Source organism: Lissotriton vulgaris, chromosome 6 (assembly GCF_964263255.1).
Source record: "Lissotriton vulgaris chromosome 6, aLisVul1.2, whole genome shotgun sequence".
NCBI classification, from domain to species: domain Eukaryota; kingdom Metazoa; phylum Chordata; class Amphibia; order Caudata; family Salamandridae; genus Lissotriton; species Lissotriton vulgaris.
The window spans coordinates 1,729,528,437-1,729,547,444 of record NC_141694.1 but is presented as its reverse complement, the minus strand read 5'-3'; the positions used below and the strand labels follow the sequence as shown (position 1 = coordinate 1,729,547,444).

Genomic DNA, 19,008 nt, shown 5'->3' with positions numbered 1-19,008 from the left:
GAGCACTCTCCTGGTGTTCTTTAGATGGACAGACAGGGATCTGGATTGAAGGCAGATAGAAGAATCTTCCTTCTTCTTTGGCTTCAAGTAGGCTCTCGCCTTTCGTCAGTTGAGCATGAGTTTATTGAAGGGTAGGTCTAGCTTGGCACTTGTGGTGGTCCTTAAACAAGTCCCAACTAAATTCAATCGCTTCCCATTGCCACCTTTTCCAGGAAAAGTAGTTTGTGGTTCCGAAAAAAAACAGATCAACTTTGTCCAAAAACCTATCATGGTAGCATCTTCACTCAGCCATGAGGGGAGATCCCATCTGTACTCACAGTCTTCAACGTTTATCACCCTTATCTACAAAAGTAAAACCCTCCCTTCATGTTTCCAGTCTCAACACACCTGGTACATATCTCAGCACTCTCATTCAATCTTGAATTCTAGATTTCCTATTCTTCTTTCTGGTCAATTTTCCAAAGTTTGATGGTGCTTTTCCTGCCTTCTCCCATGTGCCCTCCCCCATCCACATTGTCTTAAATACCTGTACTAATCATCTCTCTCTCCGACATGAAGAGAGCTGCACTAAGGAACCTATGGAATCATGCTTCATGCATGCCATATCATGTTTTTGGAATGTCTAACTAAATTCATGAAATGAGCATCAAAATATTAAATCAAATCAAAATCTTTATTTGTTCCAATTAGGAATAGACCATGGAAGCACATAAAATACAGTACGAATTCATCATGCATAGAAATTAAAACTATTAAATGCATTTTAAAATTATAGAAAAAAGCTGCAGCTGAAGCATGCTTTTAAAACTTTATTAGTCGGCAAATAACCAGGAAAGTGAATGCAAAGATTGATTACCACAGGCGCAGGAAGATACTATGTTTCTCTCTGGGTCCTGAAAGCTTTTGAAACGCATAGACCAATATATTGAGCCAGCCCTAAAATAAAAAAGGAGCGCTCTCTCCCGCTGTGTGCGATCTAAAGTTAAATACATAGGCAGTTCGCCTATGGCTAATGATCTGTAATAATTAAGTACAGACGGTTTTGCTAACTCGTTTTTCGTTCTTAAATCTTCACAGTGCTCAAGAAATATTGCTTTGTCCTCTGTTTTGTCTCCTTTAGTTAAACTACTAGGTTCAGTCATGAAATAAGAAAGACCCAGGTTTGTAAAAGTATCCCGGAGATATCTCAGCCATGTGATGTGAAAGGCATTATCCAGGCTGAGACAATCAAGGATGATATCCCTACACAGCGTTGCAACAGGGCTCGTCCACACTCTAACCCAAAATAAAAGAGGCAGTAATAGGACCTTATCGGAGAAAAAGCTCTGTTTTAATTCCAAATGGATTGCATAACTAGGGGTGGTGGGAGATAGGATTAACATCCGACAGAGAACTCGGTTTTCCTCAGCCTGCAGAGAGCTACATTTATTAAAACCCAACACTCCGGCACCATAGGTGGCTGCGCTGATGCACTGAGAGTTATGCACCTTAAGTGCTTGTAACAGAGTCCCTTTGACACCGGTCTAATGAGGTTACAAACTGTCCCTGCAGTTTTACTGAGTTAAAGGCTGGCATGGGTGATCTGAGGGTTCCAAGAGCCTGAGGAACTACAAGTCAAGCCTAGATAAGGGAAGTTTTCTGCACTGTTAGTGCTTGGCCCTTGATTGTGATTTTATGAAGCCTTGTTTTACCAGGTCCACAGGACATATTGTGTGACTTTGTATAATTATTAATTAAATCAAGACCGTGCATAAAGGTAGTGAAACGCTCTACCTGTTGTCTCAGTGTGTTAGGGGTAAGAGGTAGAAGAACTGCGTTGTCACCGTATAATAAGGCAGGCACTGAAGTGCCACCTATTCTATGTATATCTGCTTGAGTGGAAGTTAGATAAGCCGCTAAACCATTTATATAAATAATAAAAAGAATGGGGGCCAATATGCACCCCTGCCGGACTCTGCTCTTGAACATATCCCTAAGCCGGAAATGAGGACTTTAGTTGACCATCTTTGTATCAAACACATTCCCAAATATAAACAGCATCCTGGGTTGCAGTTAACACAAGCTCTTAATGGTTAATAGAGCCTTTCTTTTCTGTGACATAAGAGCCAAACAGTACCTGGTGTGTGAGGCCTCACAACGCTGAAACCGTCTGGGGTTAATTGTGTTCCCATCTAAGGCGGACTGCTCCTCGCAGTTCGGGATGGACTGTCTGTTGTGGCTCAGAGAGTGAAAAGCAATGGGTTGAAATGCAAACCCGGAATGATGCCAATGGTTTATACTATTTGCAAGCATCCCTCCCATCACTTTCTCTGTGTTTGATGTAACTCCCCCTAAGTGGCCGAGGGGGTGCCCAGATGTAAACCCATTGCTTGTTGTGCCACAGGAGGCAAGCTATACCTCACTAACGGTCCTGTTGCATGTATGGCAGTCGTAATGCATTAGCAAACAATTCAGTGTCATTGTCAATCAATCAATCAGGGGAATTGTAAGCGCACTACTCACCCGTGAGGGTCTCAAGGCACTGCAGGGGGGGGTAGCAGCTCTTTTCAGTCCAAGAGCCATGTCTTGAGTGTCTTCTTGAAGATGTTCAGAAAGGAGGCACATCTGATGTCGATCAGGAGCTCGTTCCGGGTCTTGGCTGCGATGTAGGAGAAGGCTTTTCCACCTGTTCTGGCTCTGTAGATGTGCGGGGTTTCGGCGAGGGAGAGATCAGCCGGAGGTTTCTTTTGGGTAGGTGGAAGTAGATTCTTTTGTTAAAGTATTGGGGTCCAGTGTTGTGGAGGCATTTGTAGGCGTGGGTGAGTATCAACGGGGACCCAGTTGAGGTTTCGTAGGTATTGGGTGATGTGTTTTGTGTCGAAGGATGCCAAGTACGAGTCTGGCTGCAGTATTCTGTACGGTCTGGAGCTTGCGAATCAGAGACTTTTTGAAACCGGCATAGAGGGCTTTGCCGTAGTTGAGTCTGCTGATTATGAGTGCGTGGGTGAAGGTCTTTCTTGATTCGGGCGGGGGATTCATTTGAAGGTACTTCGGAGGGAGCAGAGGGTGTTGAAACAGTTGGAGACAACGGTGTTGACCTGTCGGGTCATGGAGAGGGAGGACTCGAGAATGATGCAGAGGTTCCGGGCGTGGTCGGTGGGGGTGGGCCGACTGCAGAGGGTGGTGGGCCACCAGGTGTTGTCCCATGCAGAGTGGGTGAGTCAGAGGATGAGGACCTTTTTCTTCTCTGAGTTGAGCTCCAGGCAGCGGTGGGAAAACAACATGGTGACTGCCTGGCTCTGGATTGCTGGCTTCCTGATGGTTCCTGGTATTGTTTTTGCTTTTGAGAATAACCTAACCCACTTCTCTATCAGTCTCTCTGATGGGCCAGAGAATTCCTTTCACTTCAGAGACAGCCTGGCCCAGCAGCTTGACCAGGATGAAATATTTGTCAGATGTGACCAATTAAACATTCAACACAACCTTCAATAGTGTAGTAGGGAAGTTGTCTTTTCTCTGCACTACAAGTGTCTGAACAATTCTTTCTGTTGGGCCATAAATTCACAGTGAGCTGCTGTTCTCAGATATGTAGGCGCCGTTGATGAAATTATAAATTATATTGCCTCACTCAAAGCTAGTGACTTTCACATGAGTGAGCTACTCACCAATCCCTTTCAGACTTAGAGACGGATTTAGAGTTTGGACGACAGAGCACTGGCCATAAAACCTCACTCTTCTTGCCTTATTATGAATCCAGCAACCTGTCATCTTGCCAATTGCAGTGGACTCTGATGGTCAGTCCTGTTTAGAGTGAACAGTCAGATTTTTTTTGGCAGTCTTGAGCATAAAAAAATACCATATTGTGGGGTCATTCGTTTTTTGTTTTTCAATTACAAACTCCTGCTTTGGGAGTTTGTTTCTGAAAAATAAAAATGTTTGGTACTCCGCCACCTGAAAGACAAGAGCCATGCAGCAAATTGGCTTTGGCTTCAGAGGAACTGCTGTGATGGCGGTTTCTCTGAAGGATTAGAATTTACCACTGGGCCAGCGGTCGTCTCTAGATTTAAAAGGTGATAGTCCATCAGGGTGGTGAACGTGAAGTTCTCGGCCACGCTGACGGACATCGAGCCTCCATCCAATCTTTAAATCAGGCTATTAATTTATACATTAATTTGTTTCCATCCCCCGTGGTACTTGTGGACTTTTAACTCTGACTGTTGTGTCTGTGCATTCAACAGAGGCTGAGGTAGTATAAACTTCACAAGAGGTGTTGTCATTTCTTGCAGTTGTGACATTGTTGCAAAATACACATAGCAACTCAATGGTCAAAGTTGGTGGTTGATTCTGAAGACAGAGTCCCTGTGACTTGATAATATTAGGTAAAGATATTGATTAAGTCCCATTTTTTGGGGGTATGCAATCCATTCTTGAATTTGAAGGTGTTATTCTTCCAAAATGTGGAGACAACTGCTTGTAATAAATGCACCATAACTCTCCTTGTAATCAAATACATAGAGAATCGGTGTAACAGGTCAATAACTTTTCTTTCTCAAAGCATAAGCGTTAGAACGTCTGGCCAGTTTTATCAACAGCTCAAGGCCTCTATTTGGATAGCACCCTTTGGGGCTGACGTTGCAGAAGGTGACAGCCTTTTATATTTTGCATGCCTCAAACAATGGCTGTGTAAGTAAATGTCTTAGTTTTATTGGCAGATGTTTCTTTCTTTTTGATCAGCTTGAGCTACATAACACATAGTGTAACCAAGTAGAATGGCAGACAAGGGACACCAGACCAATCAACTCCTTCCTGCAAGATCTTCACTCACATGCCTTACCTGTTCTCCCACTTTACTGCTGAGGTGTTTATGGTTCCAGCTCCCCAAGCATAGGCACATATTGAATTGAAGACTCTTAGATGTTTATAAATGTACATTTTATACACAGTTTGTAATAGCACCAATTGTTCCCAGCAATGTACAAATATGTTAGTCCTAAGGTTTTCCAATATTAATCCAACCTTGTGGTTGGCCATTCTCATCAGAAAAACTAAGACAAATCCTCCAACTCGTCACATGGCCAGACGCTATGAGGCCACCTGTCACTAGAGTTTTTAGAGACAAGACACCAGGGTAATCTGCATTCCTTCTTACTATATTAACTACTAGTTTTCATGCTTGATTGTGAATTCACTGTGATTCAGGAATATGATGTGTTTCATGCATTAATGCAAAAAACCTGTGAGCAACGTGGGCATTATTAATTCGATTTTTCCATAAAAGTTTTACAATTTAGATTTGGTACCTAACTACATCTCATCTACTGAGAATCTCCTTGCTTCTAACGATTCCTGCCATTTCTGACTGGAGGAATTGCAACACATAGTCAGCTAGTTTATAACAAGGGTGGTACTGATGCCTCTTTCTGGAAGCCTGGTTATTCTTAATATGCCCAATTCTCCACTGTGAAATCTGCAGCTTCAATTGGACTAAAGTAACATTCACCTAAAAGAAGATCTTCTGGGGATCAGGGCAGCAAGTGACACATGTTCTCTAACCCTTAGTACATCTAAGCTAGCCCAGTAGATAAGACATCACAGTGCTGCCAACACGATGATCCATGGCTCCAAAGCATGGCCACTGCAGGGCCGTCTCATCTATGTAAGCTTCAAGTACATGTATGACATCCTTATTCTATTCAGCCCATCAGCTAGCGCATAGGGAGCTCATATTGGACATTGCGGCAGGTGCACTCGGCCACAGTCTTGGCCAACCAGCAGCATATGTATTTTGAACTGAATGTGCTTGAGCATCTTCACCCTTATCATGTAGTTCACACACTACAAACAGATGGTCAACTTTATATTTGAATTAATTTTTCATGTTTTATTACAAGCATATTAAAATCAAGATATCCCATTTTTCAATGTTAAGTCCATTTTATTGCGTATAATCTTATCCATACAATTTAAAAAAGTAATAGACATTAAAACATATACAGTATAAAACGAGAAAAAACTATTTAGAAAAAACAAACACCCTGACTTCTTGTCTCATCGATTTTAGGGATTTGTTTTGAATCTTTGTCTGAATAACCTGTTCTGTTTTTGCTCCTGCTTGTGCCTGGTGTAGTATTCTGTGTAGTTTAAAACACATTCTGAGATTTGTAAACTATGTTGATGTTTCTGCTTTGATAAATTACTATTTGTGCTAGCATTAAACCATAGGAGAAAAGTCTGTGATCAATACATTGAGTCTCGTACGTAATCTAGCTGTGCTGGGGGTATTATTGACTGAGCAGGAATAGAAGGAAAAATAGAAAAGTCTTCTAGAACTTCAAAGCACACAGAGTGGGATCTCAAACTATGACAAAAAGTGGGTACTGGCTACAGAGCAGGAATATTGAAATGTCAAATGGGACTGTTGTCCCTGTCTTGCTTTATGGTACTCCTGGCACATCACTCATCATCCCAGACCCAAGGGAACTTAAAGGGTGTGGCAGGATCTGAAAGTACACAGAGCTCCAAGACTTTTTGTTTATTTCTGTAGTTACCATTCCTAAACCTGCTAAGTTGGGATGAGTGGAACAAGATGTCACCCTGTGGTAACATCAGGGGTAAAAGAGTGCATGATGCTGCGTCCCCACTCTTCGAATTTTGGGTGAATTGATGTCCATGAATATCAAACAGAAGGCAAGATGTTGTCCAATTCACTTTTCAAACTACCTTATTAATAGAGATTTAAGAAATTTTACAAACAAATCTTATAAAGACAGAGTTTCACCGTTTGATTGTGCTGGGAGTTTGCATCAATAGTGCTTGGAGCAAGCATTAGGGAACTGAGCAATTCAAAAATGATTGGATTTCAAGAACATTGCCCTTCCTTTTAAAACCTCCGGTTACGCACCTTTTGAAATATAGGATCAATTTTCATGCTAAATACATGCCTCTGCAATGAAACACTCTTACTGCAACATATACGTAGTTACATTTTTAGCCCAATTATAATCAATATATTGATAGTCATGCAATAAAAAGCTTAATGACTCTTGGCTTCTAATAGGTGAATTTTCGAGGCAGGCCTGTGCAAATTGTTCGGGTCAGAAATCCATGGGGTGAAGTCGAATGGACTGGAGCCTGGAGTGATGAGTAAGTTGCTTGCATAAAACCGCCCACTTTTTGCATTATTTTACTGTCTTGTATGATTGTTTCTATTTGCCACATTTGTCCCTTTATTTTTTCTTTTTCTAACATGTACAATTGGCTCTCTTTTTCATATACGGCTCCCTTTCAGATATGTCATTCTTTCATGCCTTTGTCTATTCACACCTGTTTCTCTTATAGTTCTCTTCTTCATATCTGTTTCTCTTTTATATGTCTATCTACCTTTCTCTCTTTTGTCTCATTTGCATTCTCTTTCTCTCATACTGGTGTCTCTCTTACATTCATCTTTCTGTTCATTGAATTAAGTCAACAGCAATGCCACCAGACTAGTCTTGGTGTCCAGACAGTCTCATGTTTTATTTCTTCCTTTCTCTTGAAGTAGGCTTGCCTGTTCCCTGGGACTGTACTATTATCATTACTGTTTGAGACCATAGAGTGGGATCTTCTTCTGAGACACTCTGGTTACCTAAATGATAGGTTACCAATACTAAACTGTCACACCTCTTACCAATACCCTTTACATTAATGACTCATACGCTTTCTCTATAGATACTTGTGTCCTACTCGCGACTTCGGTCTGACACACCCATGAACTGCTAAGAAAGAGTTACAGAAAAATGTTTTGTGAATCCGGCCCCTCTCTTTACTGGCACTTCAAAATTCAGTGTTGTTCAAAATATGAAAAGGTTTCATTGGCAACATTATTTCTCCAGATGACCTTGAATTAGAACTCCCTATTCAGTCAAATAAGCAAACAATCTCTTCTGCAGTGGATAAAGGCATACTCCAGATTTGGCAAATGTACTGAAAATATTAGTAGCAAACCATTCCTGTGGACATCATATTGAAGCCTCGGCCATTGGATTACAATCTAGTCCCTTGGAGCAGGATTTGTACACACTGTAAGTGATGGTTGCAAGACATGATCATATGAAGCTACACAGATGCCTGGGGCTCGGTGTTAAAAAGTAAGCACTTCTGGCAGCGGTGTGTGGTAGTTATCCTCTATTCAAGGGCACAGATGCACCCTCACACCCTGCCTCAAACTCATCCGGTAGCTCTACTTTGACTGCTAAAGCCTTTAAGGGGTCGATACCACTAGTCCAGGCAATGCTACCAGCTGAGAAGACCTATTAGCAGCCACGTTTTCCTGCAATAGGAACTTCTTCTGTTAACCAGCACTTGTGTCTCACTCTGGATGACGTAACATTAGATCTCATGCATCTGCGCTTTTCCATTTCATTGTAAAGAAAAAATGAAAAAGAAACTTAAAGCGTAAAATTAAATCTAACAAACTATTTATTTAAAATTAATTGGCAAAACTGTACCCTAATATGAAAGAAAGCATATTGAGAACTGTAAATTAACTAAAACCTATAAAATTAAAGCCCCAACAAAAAACTAAAAATCTAAAACAAAAAGACTTGTAGCAGGTTTTCTCTCCCAATTCCCTCCCTCTCCTCTCCCCTTTCTCTCCTCCCTCTATCCCCCCCTCTTCCTATAATCTCATCTCCTCTCCTTTCCTCTTCTTCTTGAATACTCCTATGAGTCCCGCCTCCAGCTACCAGCATCTCTATGGATACATCTCTATGGAGATATTCGGGGGTACAGCAGGGCTACCATGTCACCCTTAATGATTTATGTTGTTACCCTGGCTCCCGATCGTGTTTGAATCTCAGAAAAGAGACTGCCCTCTAATTTGCTTGTAAATTCCCAATCTTTCTATGACATTTAACCAAACCAGTTGCCTTACAATGTTTTCTGATTGTGCCAAAGTCCTCGCGGAATATGCTCTTGTGCAGTAGCGGCTGGCGGGGCATGGGGGTGGTGGGGGCAGGGAGGAGAACAAAATATGAACTTTAAAAATCGACTTACCTTCTCACGGCCGCCGTCTCTTCTCAGCTTTGCTTCCTGATGAGTCCCATAAGCAGGAAGCACACAGGCTCCCCTAAGCCAATCACAATGCTGCAATGCTGAAGCGCTGTGATTGATTTGAGCGCAGTTGTTGGGAGCTCAAAGAGGGACTGGGAGCCTGTGCATGTAGCCCACCAGGCTGTGCATTACAGCCTGGTGGGAAACATGCAAAGTGCGCATGACTGTTTGGCCAGGCCAAGACAGCCAGCCAAACCACCAGGCGCACTTACAGTGTGCCCACCACTGCTCCCCCTGTGAACCCACCCCCTCTGCCCTAACCAAGCCCCAAAGCTCTGAAAAAAAATAATAACAATGTTAAAATCATATTTTTTTTCCTTTTTCTCCTTTGAGAGCAGCATGGCAGTGCCTTAGCGGAGAAGCCGCACCTGCTCTTGAGTCAGACAGTCCTGTGTGTAGTGACCAGGATTCTGCTTCTCTTGAAGGTGTCTATTCATTCAAAGACATACAGTGCATGTGACAAGATCAGTAAGGTTTGGTTTGTCTTTCCTCCAGGGCTCCTGAATGGAATTACGTGGATCCAAAAGTCAAGCAAGAGCTGGACAAGCAGTCCAACGATGGGGAGTTCTGGTGAGGATCTGGGATGTCCCTGCTGCGGTGTTGGTTTGGTTGGACTGAAATGTACAGATGAATGGGATGTAGTTTGTTAAAAAAATTGTTTGGCCCAAGCCATGAAAATAAGCTTTCACTGGGCACTAATGTGTTACAAATATTTAGTAACCTAAAAGACCAGCTAGCTATATAAATTGGTTTTTAGAAAGGACTAATTATTGAAAATATGTGCTATCAATATGTTCTTGATACATAAGGGACACTTCACAATATCGAAAGATGGTATTTATGGGCCTTGGCTTCAGGAGACGATGTATTGTTTTATTATTGGGGTTTTAGATTAAGACTTAAACACTAAACGGGCAAATTCACAAACGTGTCCATGAGTATGTACCCTTACCTGCCTTTGTGAATCAGCCCTAAAACATCCAACTCACTATTAATAAAGTGAAAAACAGGCACGGTCCTATCTATTTATACCAGTTGGATATGAACATTTCCTGATTAATCCCTTATCAGCTAGTTGGAGGCCAATTCACAAACTCATGTAAGACTACGTAAAAAAGCACTATCGGAGTAGTATTTAGGGACTCCCTAATGACTTTGTGACTAGGCCACAAGAGCCTTACACACATTTTAATAAGGCACATTACCTTAACATGAATGTAGAGGCGACCTAATAAATATTAAAATATTCAGTTAGAAAACCCTTCAAAAAGCAGACCAACCGTAGCATATTTGAGGCAAACGCTTGGAGGTGGAATGGTCTTGTTTACGGTCAAGGGAGGACCTGGCTTGGCAGTTTGGTCTGGACTGTTTCCATGAGGAGCAGGGTCAAGATTGATTTGCAATCGGCTGGGTCCAAACTGGGGTGGCATGGTGAGCAAAAGAACAATGGATTATACACAGATCTCCTGACTGGGGGTGAGTGGTTGAAAAGTTTCAGCACTCCATCCATCATCTTGTGTTTGCTATGTCTCAAATGCTTAAATCTTGAATTATAAGACAGTTAGGAGGAGACCGACATATTGCTCAAACAAGACGGCTCCTGATTTAATGAGAGTATTTCAGTCTCTTTTACGTACTGTAACATTTCTTTGTGAATTCGCCCCAAAACATCTAAAATGTAAATAAAATAGGAATATTCAAAGAATATTTATATAAAGTTACTGGAAATAGAGGGGACTGGGCCCTATTTACACTTTTACAAACAGGTAGTTTGACGTTTTGAGGGTGGTTCACATAGGCATGTAAGAGTATGTAATGAGTACTCTTGTACTATTGCTTTCGGTACTCATAAATGCTTTTGTTGATCCACCCTTTGGTGTTTCGCTGGCTCAAATAATCAAGGATAGATCGCGCATGTGGACTAACCTTAATTAATGGTCAGGCCTTTTCCTCATAGAATATTTCAGCCCAGATTGGCCACAATGCTGGCTCACATTGCCACTACAGACAAGAAATTGCAAAAAATGATCTATGTAATGTACCCCACAATTCTATGTATATTGAAGAGGAAATTTATATTAGGGACACTCCTTCAGATTTAGCCTTTAATTCAAGATGCAGGACACAATGTAATATTTAATGGAACCCCCAGCTGTTACATAAAATACAGTTTCTAGTTGCAAGGTTTCTTTCGAACCAATTGATTAAAATGCATAGTTGCAATTTGATTCATGACCAAAAGTCAGATGTACAAAGCCATTTTTTAAATTGCAAACTCTTCAATACGCAAAAGCACAATGTTTGTGACAGCAAAATGGCTTTTTTTCTATTTACTAAACCCATTGTGGACATTGGTAAAGACTTTCCAACTTTCAAAATGGGTTTTGCAATTGCACTTAGTCCCCTCCAAATAGCACATCACTTTGGTATGTATCAATGGTTTACCAACACCTGAAAGGAGGTAGCAACTAGTTCACAATGGGGAAGTGGTCCTCTGGGGACAGCTTCCCCTTTGTGAATCTTATCCGGTGACCTCAGGGAAAGCAGGCAGTGATCCAGAAGACCATTGCCAGCTCATCTCAATGTATTGTCGAATGAGTAACATTTCTGTTTTAAAAGCAGCACAGGTTCCTTTAACTATCAGTGGCTGCTTTAAAAAGAAAGTGTCCCATCTGGGAATGCAAACTCTGGGATGGTGGTCTGCTTGCTGGATACCATTCCTATTGTTGTAGCTAATCACAGTAGTTCACAAAAAAACAGCCTACCAAACTATTATATATTAGACAGGTTGTTCTGTAATCGCTGTAACAGGAGATTTTGTGATGAAAGTTATTTGTACATAGATTGTATCTCAGAATCAGAGACATGAAGCAAAAAGTCAATGTGCAATTTGCAACCGCTACTTTTGGTTCTGTCTCTGCCCCAACTGCAGTAGCCAGCATTTTTAGAATTACCCTCATATTCTTCCCTACAATGAACTAAAAATACTTCTGCTGAGATGTTCGGGGAACAACTCTACACACCGGGGTGATTTTCCTGTTACTAAACAGTACCAATGGGGAACCTGACTTTTAATGTACAGCTAGCGTAGCTGATCCACAGGGTCCTGGATACTGGAGCTTAGTCCTTTACCTAGAAGATTGATGCGCCTTGTCTTTGGTTGTTCTCAGGATGGCCTACACAGATTTCTTGCGGCAGTACAGCCGGCTGGAGATCTGTAACCTGACTCCTGACACTCTCAGCAGCGATGAGCTCCACAAGTGGAGCACCACCGTATTCAATGGAAGCTGGCGACGGGGGACCACGGCTGGAGGCTGCCAAAACTATCCAGGTAAGGGCCAGACACTGCAAGACAACAAGATAGACTTGACATCCACAATTGAATCAAGGAGCCACAACGGGGGTGGGTTAGGGGTTGTATCTCATCTCTACATGCAAAGCGTGTAGGTTTGAAACACAAAATGTAGTTTAAAGCAATCACTGATCAGGAAAGCAAGAACTTTCCTGTAATTTATCTTTGTTTATAAATGTGGGCCAAAATGTTAACAAATTTTAAGGGATAGCTTGTTTTATCACAGGACTTCCAGGTTAAATGAAGCCTGATGGTTCCAATCAGGTCATAGACGGAGAAGCCCCACTACAGGAGAAGTTTATTTTCTACCTTCACAAATCACTTGGAGGACCCTGTACAGAGCTCTGCTGCTTTCGCCTAGATTCACCCTATAAAAAAACTTATTGTAAAGGCCTTCAAGCATTAATTTCATCACATCACAATTATTCTAGTCAATTCCATACAGATCCTTTAGATGGAAGTGATGAAAGTGCAGGATTATTTACCAGTCATTGGAAAACACCTGATTGCTTGCAAGAGGAGCCAAAGCAGTGACAAGGGAATATAATGAAGCCTACGCTTCCTTACGCTTTTCTTTACCACAACTAAATCCTCAATAGTTGCAATGGAGGATTTATCTGCTACTGTCAATATTTTGAGAATATCTTTGTAAACATTTGTGTTTTCCAGCTACATACTGGACCAACCCACAGTTTAAGATTAAACTCAATGAGCCAGACGATGACCATGAGGGGGGCAGCCAGGAGCCGTGCTGCACAGTCGTGGTGGGCCTGATGCAGAAGAACCGCAGGAAGCAGAAGAAAATTGGCGAAGATTTGCTCACTATTGGCTACGCATTGTATCGGGTGAGTACATTTTTAATTTTTCAGGTTAGCTGTTCAGTTTGTGACATTTGCTTGCTCTGTGGCGCCTGTTCTCTAGGGTTCATGAGTGAAATACATTCAGAATACACCTTTTTGGACAACTCAATCAGCTTTCCAATACACATGTTACACAATAGGTCCAGGAGTAGATTCATTGCAACATGGCTATCATTACTGCAGCAGGTGCTGTAGCCCCAGAGCGCATGGTGTGGGGACCACTTTAACCAATTATTGTTGTATTTTAGTGCCCAAACCAAGCACAGGTGACTCCATTTTCTTTGCATGCAAGAGTGCCCATGACAGCCTTGATACGCCAATTAGACCCATCTACGGTGATGCTTGCAATTGCTCAATTGCTCAGATTACTACCATTAGTATACATTTTATGATAATACTTTATCTTGAGACCCACTAACTTTCGATTGTCTTTTGGCTTTTATTTCGACATACCCTTTTGCCATGTAGTGCAAAGCTCTATCTCGCAATCAGTACATGGCTTGTGCTTTTTGAAACTCCACAAATGAATAAATATGCTTCCTGTCTTCTAGTGAAAGATTTCTGTAGTCAGGATTTTTTCATAGCACTAGAATACCTCCCCAGTCATGCAACTGCTCTAAATCCGTGACGAGTGGTGAGATTGCCCAAGCTTTCCTTAGTTTCAAACGTTGGCAAAAGATGGCGCTAAGCATTGGGAAGACCTCTTGGCAAGAAAAGGACATGTCCTACTGAATTTCAAATTTTAGGCATTGATATTAAACAAAATTCTAAACAGGATCCAGAGAAGAGGCCCAATGTACTCCATTGATATGAAATTCACAATTGTATGCCCCCCATGAGACTGGCTGAGAATTTTTAAAACATTCCACGCATCACCTTTGTGTATGCCAAGACCCGGGTCCTATGCTTGTTGTTTCACAGGCTTCAAGCTATGAAGACACCTAAGAAGACCAAAACCTTAAAACTGTCTGGAGCTGCTTGTGTTCCCATTCAGGTGGGGCTGACTTGGCAAATTGGACTGGAATTTTCCTATTGGAGCAGGACCACACCTGATTTGTATGCCTGGTCTAAATTGTGGGTGATAAACAATGGACTGGAACACGGCACCGAGCTTGCCAGTGACTCAGACGTTTGCAAGCATTGCACCTATCAGGTGTGAGTTTTCCTCAGCATCACACACTGTTCATTACCTCAGGACAAGAGTGTTATGCCTGGAAATCCAGGAGATTGATTTTTGTGTAAAAGGAGAACTTTAGTTTTGACTCTTCAAATGATTTAGTCAGATTACCTAAAATGCTGCTCTCCAGCTGCTAGTTACATGCCTTCAGAATGACATTTTGAACAAAAAACAAGTCAGTGTCACTCTATTTTCTATCTCCAGATAGACCTAGGAGCACACTTTTAGAGAACTCAAATTTAGTTCATGGATTTGCATTTCCTCCATTAATTATCTGGCTTCTTTTACAGTCAGGTCATAAAGTGCTGCCGCAGCTATGATACACCAACTAAAGCCTAAAGGATGCAGTGCATGGGTTGCTGCATGTATGTATATGGCCACCCATTGAGGCATCAGCATACAAGAGCTGGGAAGGAAGATGATTCAAGACTGGATACATAGTTGGAGGGGAGGGAAAGATCGCCTTTAATTGGCCGCGGAATAAGTGTGATGTAGTTTATCAGTTAATTAGAATCTCTTGGCAGAGATATGTCTTCAGATATTATCTGATCAACAGGAAAGACAAGGCATGGCTGATATGTTGGGGTATGTTTTCCATATTCCGGGCCAGTAGATGGAAAGTCTATTTTCTTTGTCTTTTCTTATTTTTCACATTACTTCCTCTCTATTCTGGTGCTGTCCCTGATTTTTGTGAACCACACTAGGCAACAAATGATGGATGAAAAGGCTTGCCACACTAGACAGAGACCCACCATATGTATATCAGATGCAGTTCTGCTCCAAAATGATCAACCCACTACTAACTGCAGACCGGTCTCCTTCAGACGGGGACAAAAGCAACCCCAGGCGGGTTTTATCCCACTTAGGCATTGTCAATATAAGTATAGCTTGATTCCTGTTTCATGGTGAGTAAGGGAGCTATGTCTGAAGTGGCATGGTGGGCAACACAAATGATCGACTGATACATGGCCCAGAGAAATCGGCAGTGGGTGACATTAAATCCAGCATTCCACTCCTCACTTTTATCCTTTCCTCAGTGCAACACCTTAAGTGTGATGGGTATGCCCAGATGTAGGTCATCCCTTTTTTGTTTTCCTTGATTTTTGGGAGGCGTACGTGTGGCAGTACAGTGTTGTTGGTTACTGCTTTAAATATGATGGTGCTTGTCTTGAGAATGATACTGGCTTCAAGTGCAGTATGTGTAAGTCTTTCAGGGTGGGAAGTGTGTGCTTGAATATCTAGAACTCTTTGTTATGGCATGCAGCAATCCATGTGGGAGTCCTGTGAGCTCTGTTAGGGTGATGTGCAGATGTGACAGGACCAAGATGTGTGTGGTGGTTTTGAAATACGATACGGGGAGGTAGATTTAGATCTTATGGAGAGGTGTGGCGCCGCGGCCAGGGCGTCTGACGCTGGAATCTGGGGATCACTTTTCGATCCCCGGCTCCGGCGGCAGATTAGCTCAGCACCATGTGACTCTGGGCAAGAGCTTGCTTAATCTTCCCGACGGCCCCCAGCGCCTAGAGACCCTTACGGGTGATTGTTCGTGCTTTACAAAATGTGGATCATATATGGTGGTTGGTACAAGGTGATCTGTGTTTTCATAGCAATGTGAGCTTTATTCGGATAGATTGAAGTCTGTGACAAACCCAAAAGATACCATATTTGGGCTGTCTCAAGGGGATAATACATCTGCTGCAAGCTATTCAGAGAGCATGTTCGCATTCATTGGTATAAACATGACAAAAGTATTTCACTATATCATGATCAAAATATCAACCTAAAATAATATTGCATCCATTATTTTGGCTACCAGCATACATTTACTATTTTACCGCCTCATCAGCTTATCGTGATGATATAGTGGTCATCAAATTATTCAATGTGATATATTTTCAGGTCGATATTTCAATCACGATATGCAGGTGTACTGGGCATAACTTGTCTCGATAGGGTATAACTTTGGAATAGGTGCTTGTAATCCAGGCCAGGATGATTGTTAGGAAATATCTAACATGGTCTGCATACTTTTTTGAGGATCATTAGCATCCAGATGAATCTTGATCCTGTGGTTGGTAAGCAGGAGTGTGAGGTGATCCATGTACTGAATGAAGATTACAGGGGTGAGAGGGAACCTTGAGGGAGTCTAGCAGAGCATTGTCATAGGATATGAGTGGGATGCATTATTATGGAGGTAATGTGAACAATTAGATAGATAGGAGGACAATTAGAGGACAGTGCGGGTGAATCCCACACATGTCAAGGATTATCTATACTACTATTATAAAGCGAGAAGTCAGAACCTTTGAGGCGGGTAAACTCGAAAAGTACACCACCAATCACAACACCCAATACAGCGTTGGAAAGGGGAGGTCCAGGCGATGGGCATAGGCTATACAGCACCACACCATATACATTTAGGGAGGGAAAGAACGTTAGGGGAAAAGTAGTCCGGGCTTATGCATACAGTGATATGCACGCAGCGTTCCACAGGCGCAATTGGCGTGTGAGCATGTCGTTACGTAAACGCGGTGTTAGGTGTCCGGACAGAGCGCTGGAAGGAGCGCGGGACCGACACAAGTGCCCAGCTGATGGAGTGCCCAGTGCGGGGAGGATCGGCGGGGAGGATCGGCGATGCGGTCAGTACTGTCGCGCTAAATGTTTGAAAGGAAACCCATGCGTTATGAGGCTGTGGAGTCATTCGCTGCAGCGGGCTGCAGGCTGCACATTTTTCAAAAGCTGGAGTGCCCAGCGCAGGGAGGAGCGGCAGGGAGGAGTGGCGATGCTGGTGGGGGAGGAGTGGCGATGCGGGTCAGTACTGTCACGCTAAATGTTTGAAAGGAAACCCATGCGTTATGAGGCTGTGGAGTGATTCGCTGCAGCCGGCTGCATTCTGCACATTTTCCAATAGCTGGAGTGCCCAGCGCGGGGAGGAGCAGCGGGGAGGAGCGGCGATGCTGGTGGGGGAGGAGCAGCGATGCGGGTCAGTACTGTTGCGCTAAATCAGGGGTACTCATAGTACGGCCCGCGGGCCAGTGGCGGCCCGGCAAGCCTTCCCTGGCGGCCCGCGGACCTTTCAGACATCGTACCCGAGGTTTTTTTTTTATTAAAGGCTGTCTGCAACCAGAGCTCGACTCAGAGACTCTGTTGCCTGTGGGGGCCGGGCGATTTCCGCCGTAGTCAGAGTGGGGCTGCAGGAGCGCTGTGAGGTGAAAAGAGCCTCATTAACATGCTAATGGTCTTTTGAAGACCTGTGAAATGCTTGGGTGCGGCTGTGTGCGCGCGCCTGGAAGCTGTCACAGGGGGAGGGGGGGAGGGAGGGGGGAAGAGACAAACAGGCAGGGTCACGAGAAGGAGGCAGTCAGAGAAAAGGTGGAGTATGGGGTGATAGCAGGTGCGGGAGGGGGGTCCCGTGTTTACACCCGCCTCACTTCAGAGCCTAGAGACCACGTGGCTAGCTTCGTGAAGCTGTAGAAGTCCTCAGCCTTCCAGATGCCCCCAGTTGGTCCCTGTTAAAGTTCGTTCGCTTTATTTAATGGTGAACTATGTGTGCGCCTCTATTTCCTTCTGTTCATATCTCAGATGGGTTTCAGTAATGTTGCACGAATCTTGCATAACCGCACTGCAAGCCCAATCACCTCAAGGTGTCTTCGTGAGTTCAGGGTGTGGGTGACTGTTCATGACTGGGCATGATTGAGAACTGCAGCTGAGGCTGAAGGCAGTTCGACTTTCTGACAGAGACTCGCATAACGGTGTTCTAACTAAATGCTCATCCAATCCTTGGCCTCTCTGCTGGGCGCCCAGAACGATGGTCACATGTGGGCCAATTGTAATGGCGATTCTATGGGAAAGTGTATGGTGGTATGCAGCTGTCAAAATAGGGACAGTGCCAATGGAAAAGAAAATGTGGGGCGTGTGAGAGGCGATGTTGAGGAGGAGGAGTTATAAGGAAGGATGTGTAGGAGAGAGTGAAAGACAGTGGTGCAGATGGCGTGAAATATGTGGATGGAGAGACTTCAAAACGATGAGTGGAGCACAGGTTGTGCGTGAATGGCAGAGAGGGGGCCTGCAGCAGGAAGTGATGTGACAGGAAGAAAGTGAGTTACTCCTTCATGTGACATAGAACAAAAATCTGTGCTAACAAGCATTGGTACAGGTAATGGATCGGGCATGTTTTAGGTTTTTGTGTTACCTGAAGTATGATGGTTTTATAAGCACTACCAGACATCACACATAAAGGTGCCTTGAATACTTGTCAGGTGGCATGCCGAGTTTAGGTCCCGTTTAGGCCCAACCCATAATTTTCCCAAGATTTCCTAGTTACACCTAAATACCCCTTTTGGAGACACCACCACCTTTTCCATCCACTAAAGCACTGACATGGGAGATCGGGTCCCGAGAGAGCAGCTTGTGTGTTTTTGGGGGAGAGGTGAGGGGGAGAGAAGGAACGCATCTTCCGCATCTTTCAACAAGTTTAAAAACAAGCTATTAGCCTTGCGCCACTGCCAGTGATTGCTTGTGTTTTAAGGATTAAACACAGACAAAACCAT

General features: G+C 43.2%; 1 protein-coding gene across 2 annotated transcripts in view; it reads left to right on the top strand.

Annotated features, from left to right (window-relative positions):
- Window positions 1–19,008, top strand: part of CAPN8 (calpain 8) — a 204,115-nt gene that overhangs the window by 116,990 nt on the left and 68,117 nt on the right. For both annotated transcript variants that reach the window (XM_086927961.1, XM_086927960.1), the window contains 4 exons: window positions 7,037–7,122; window positions 9,565–9,639; window positions 12,240–12,400; window positions 13,091–13,266. In XM_086927961.1, coding sequence (XP_086784087.1) covers window positions 7,037–7,122; window positions 9,565–9,639; window positions 12,240–12,400; window positions 13,091–13,266 — 498 coding nt within the window. The remainder of the gene's footprint in view (window positions 1–7,036; window positions 7,123–9,564; window positions 9,640–12,239; window positions 12,401–13,090; window positions 13,267–19,008) is intronic.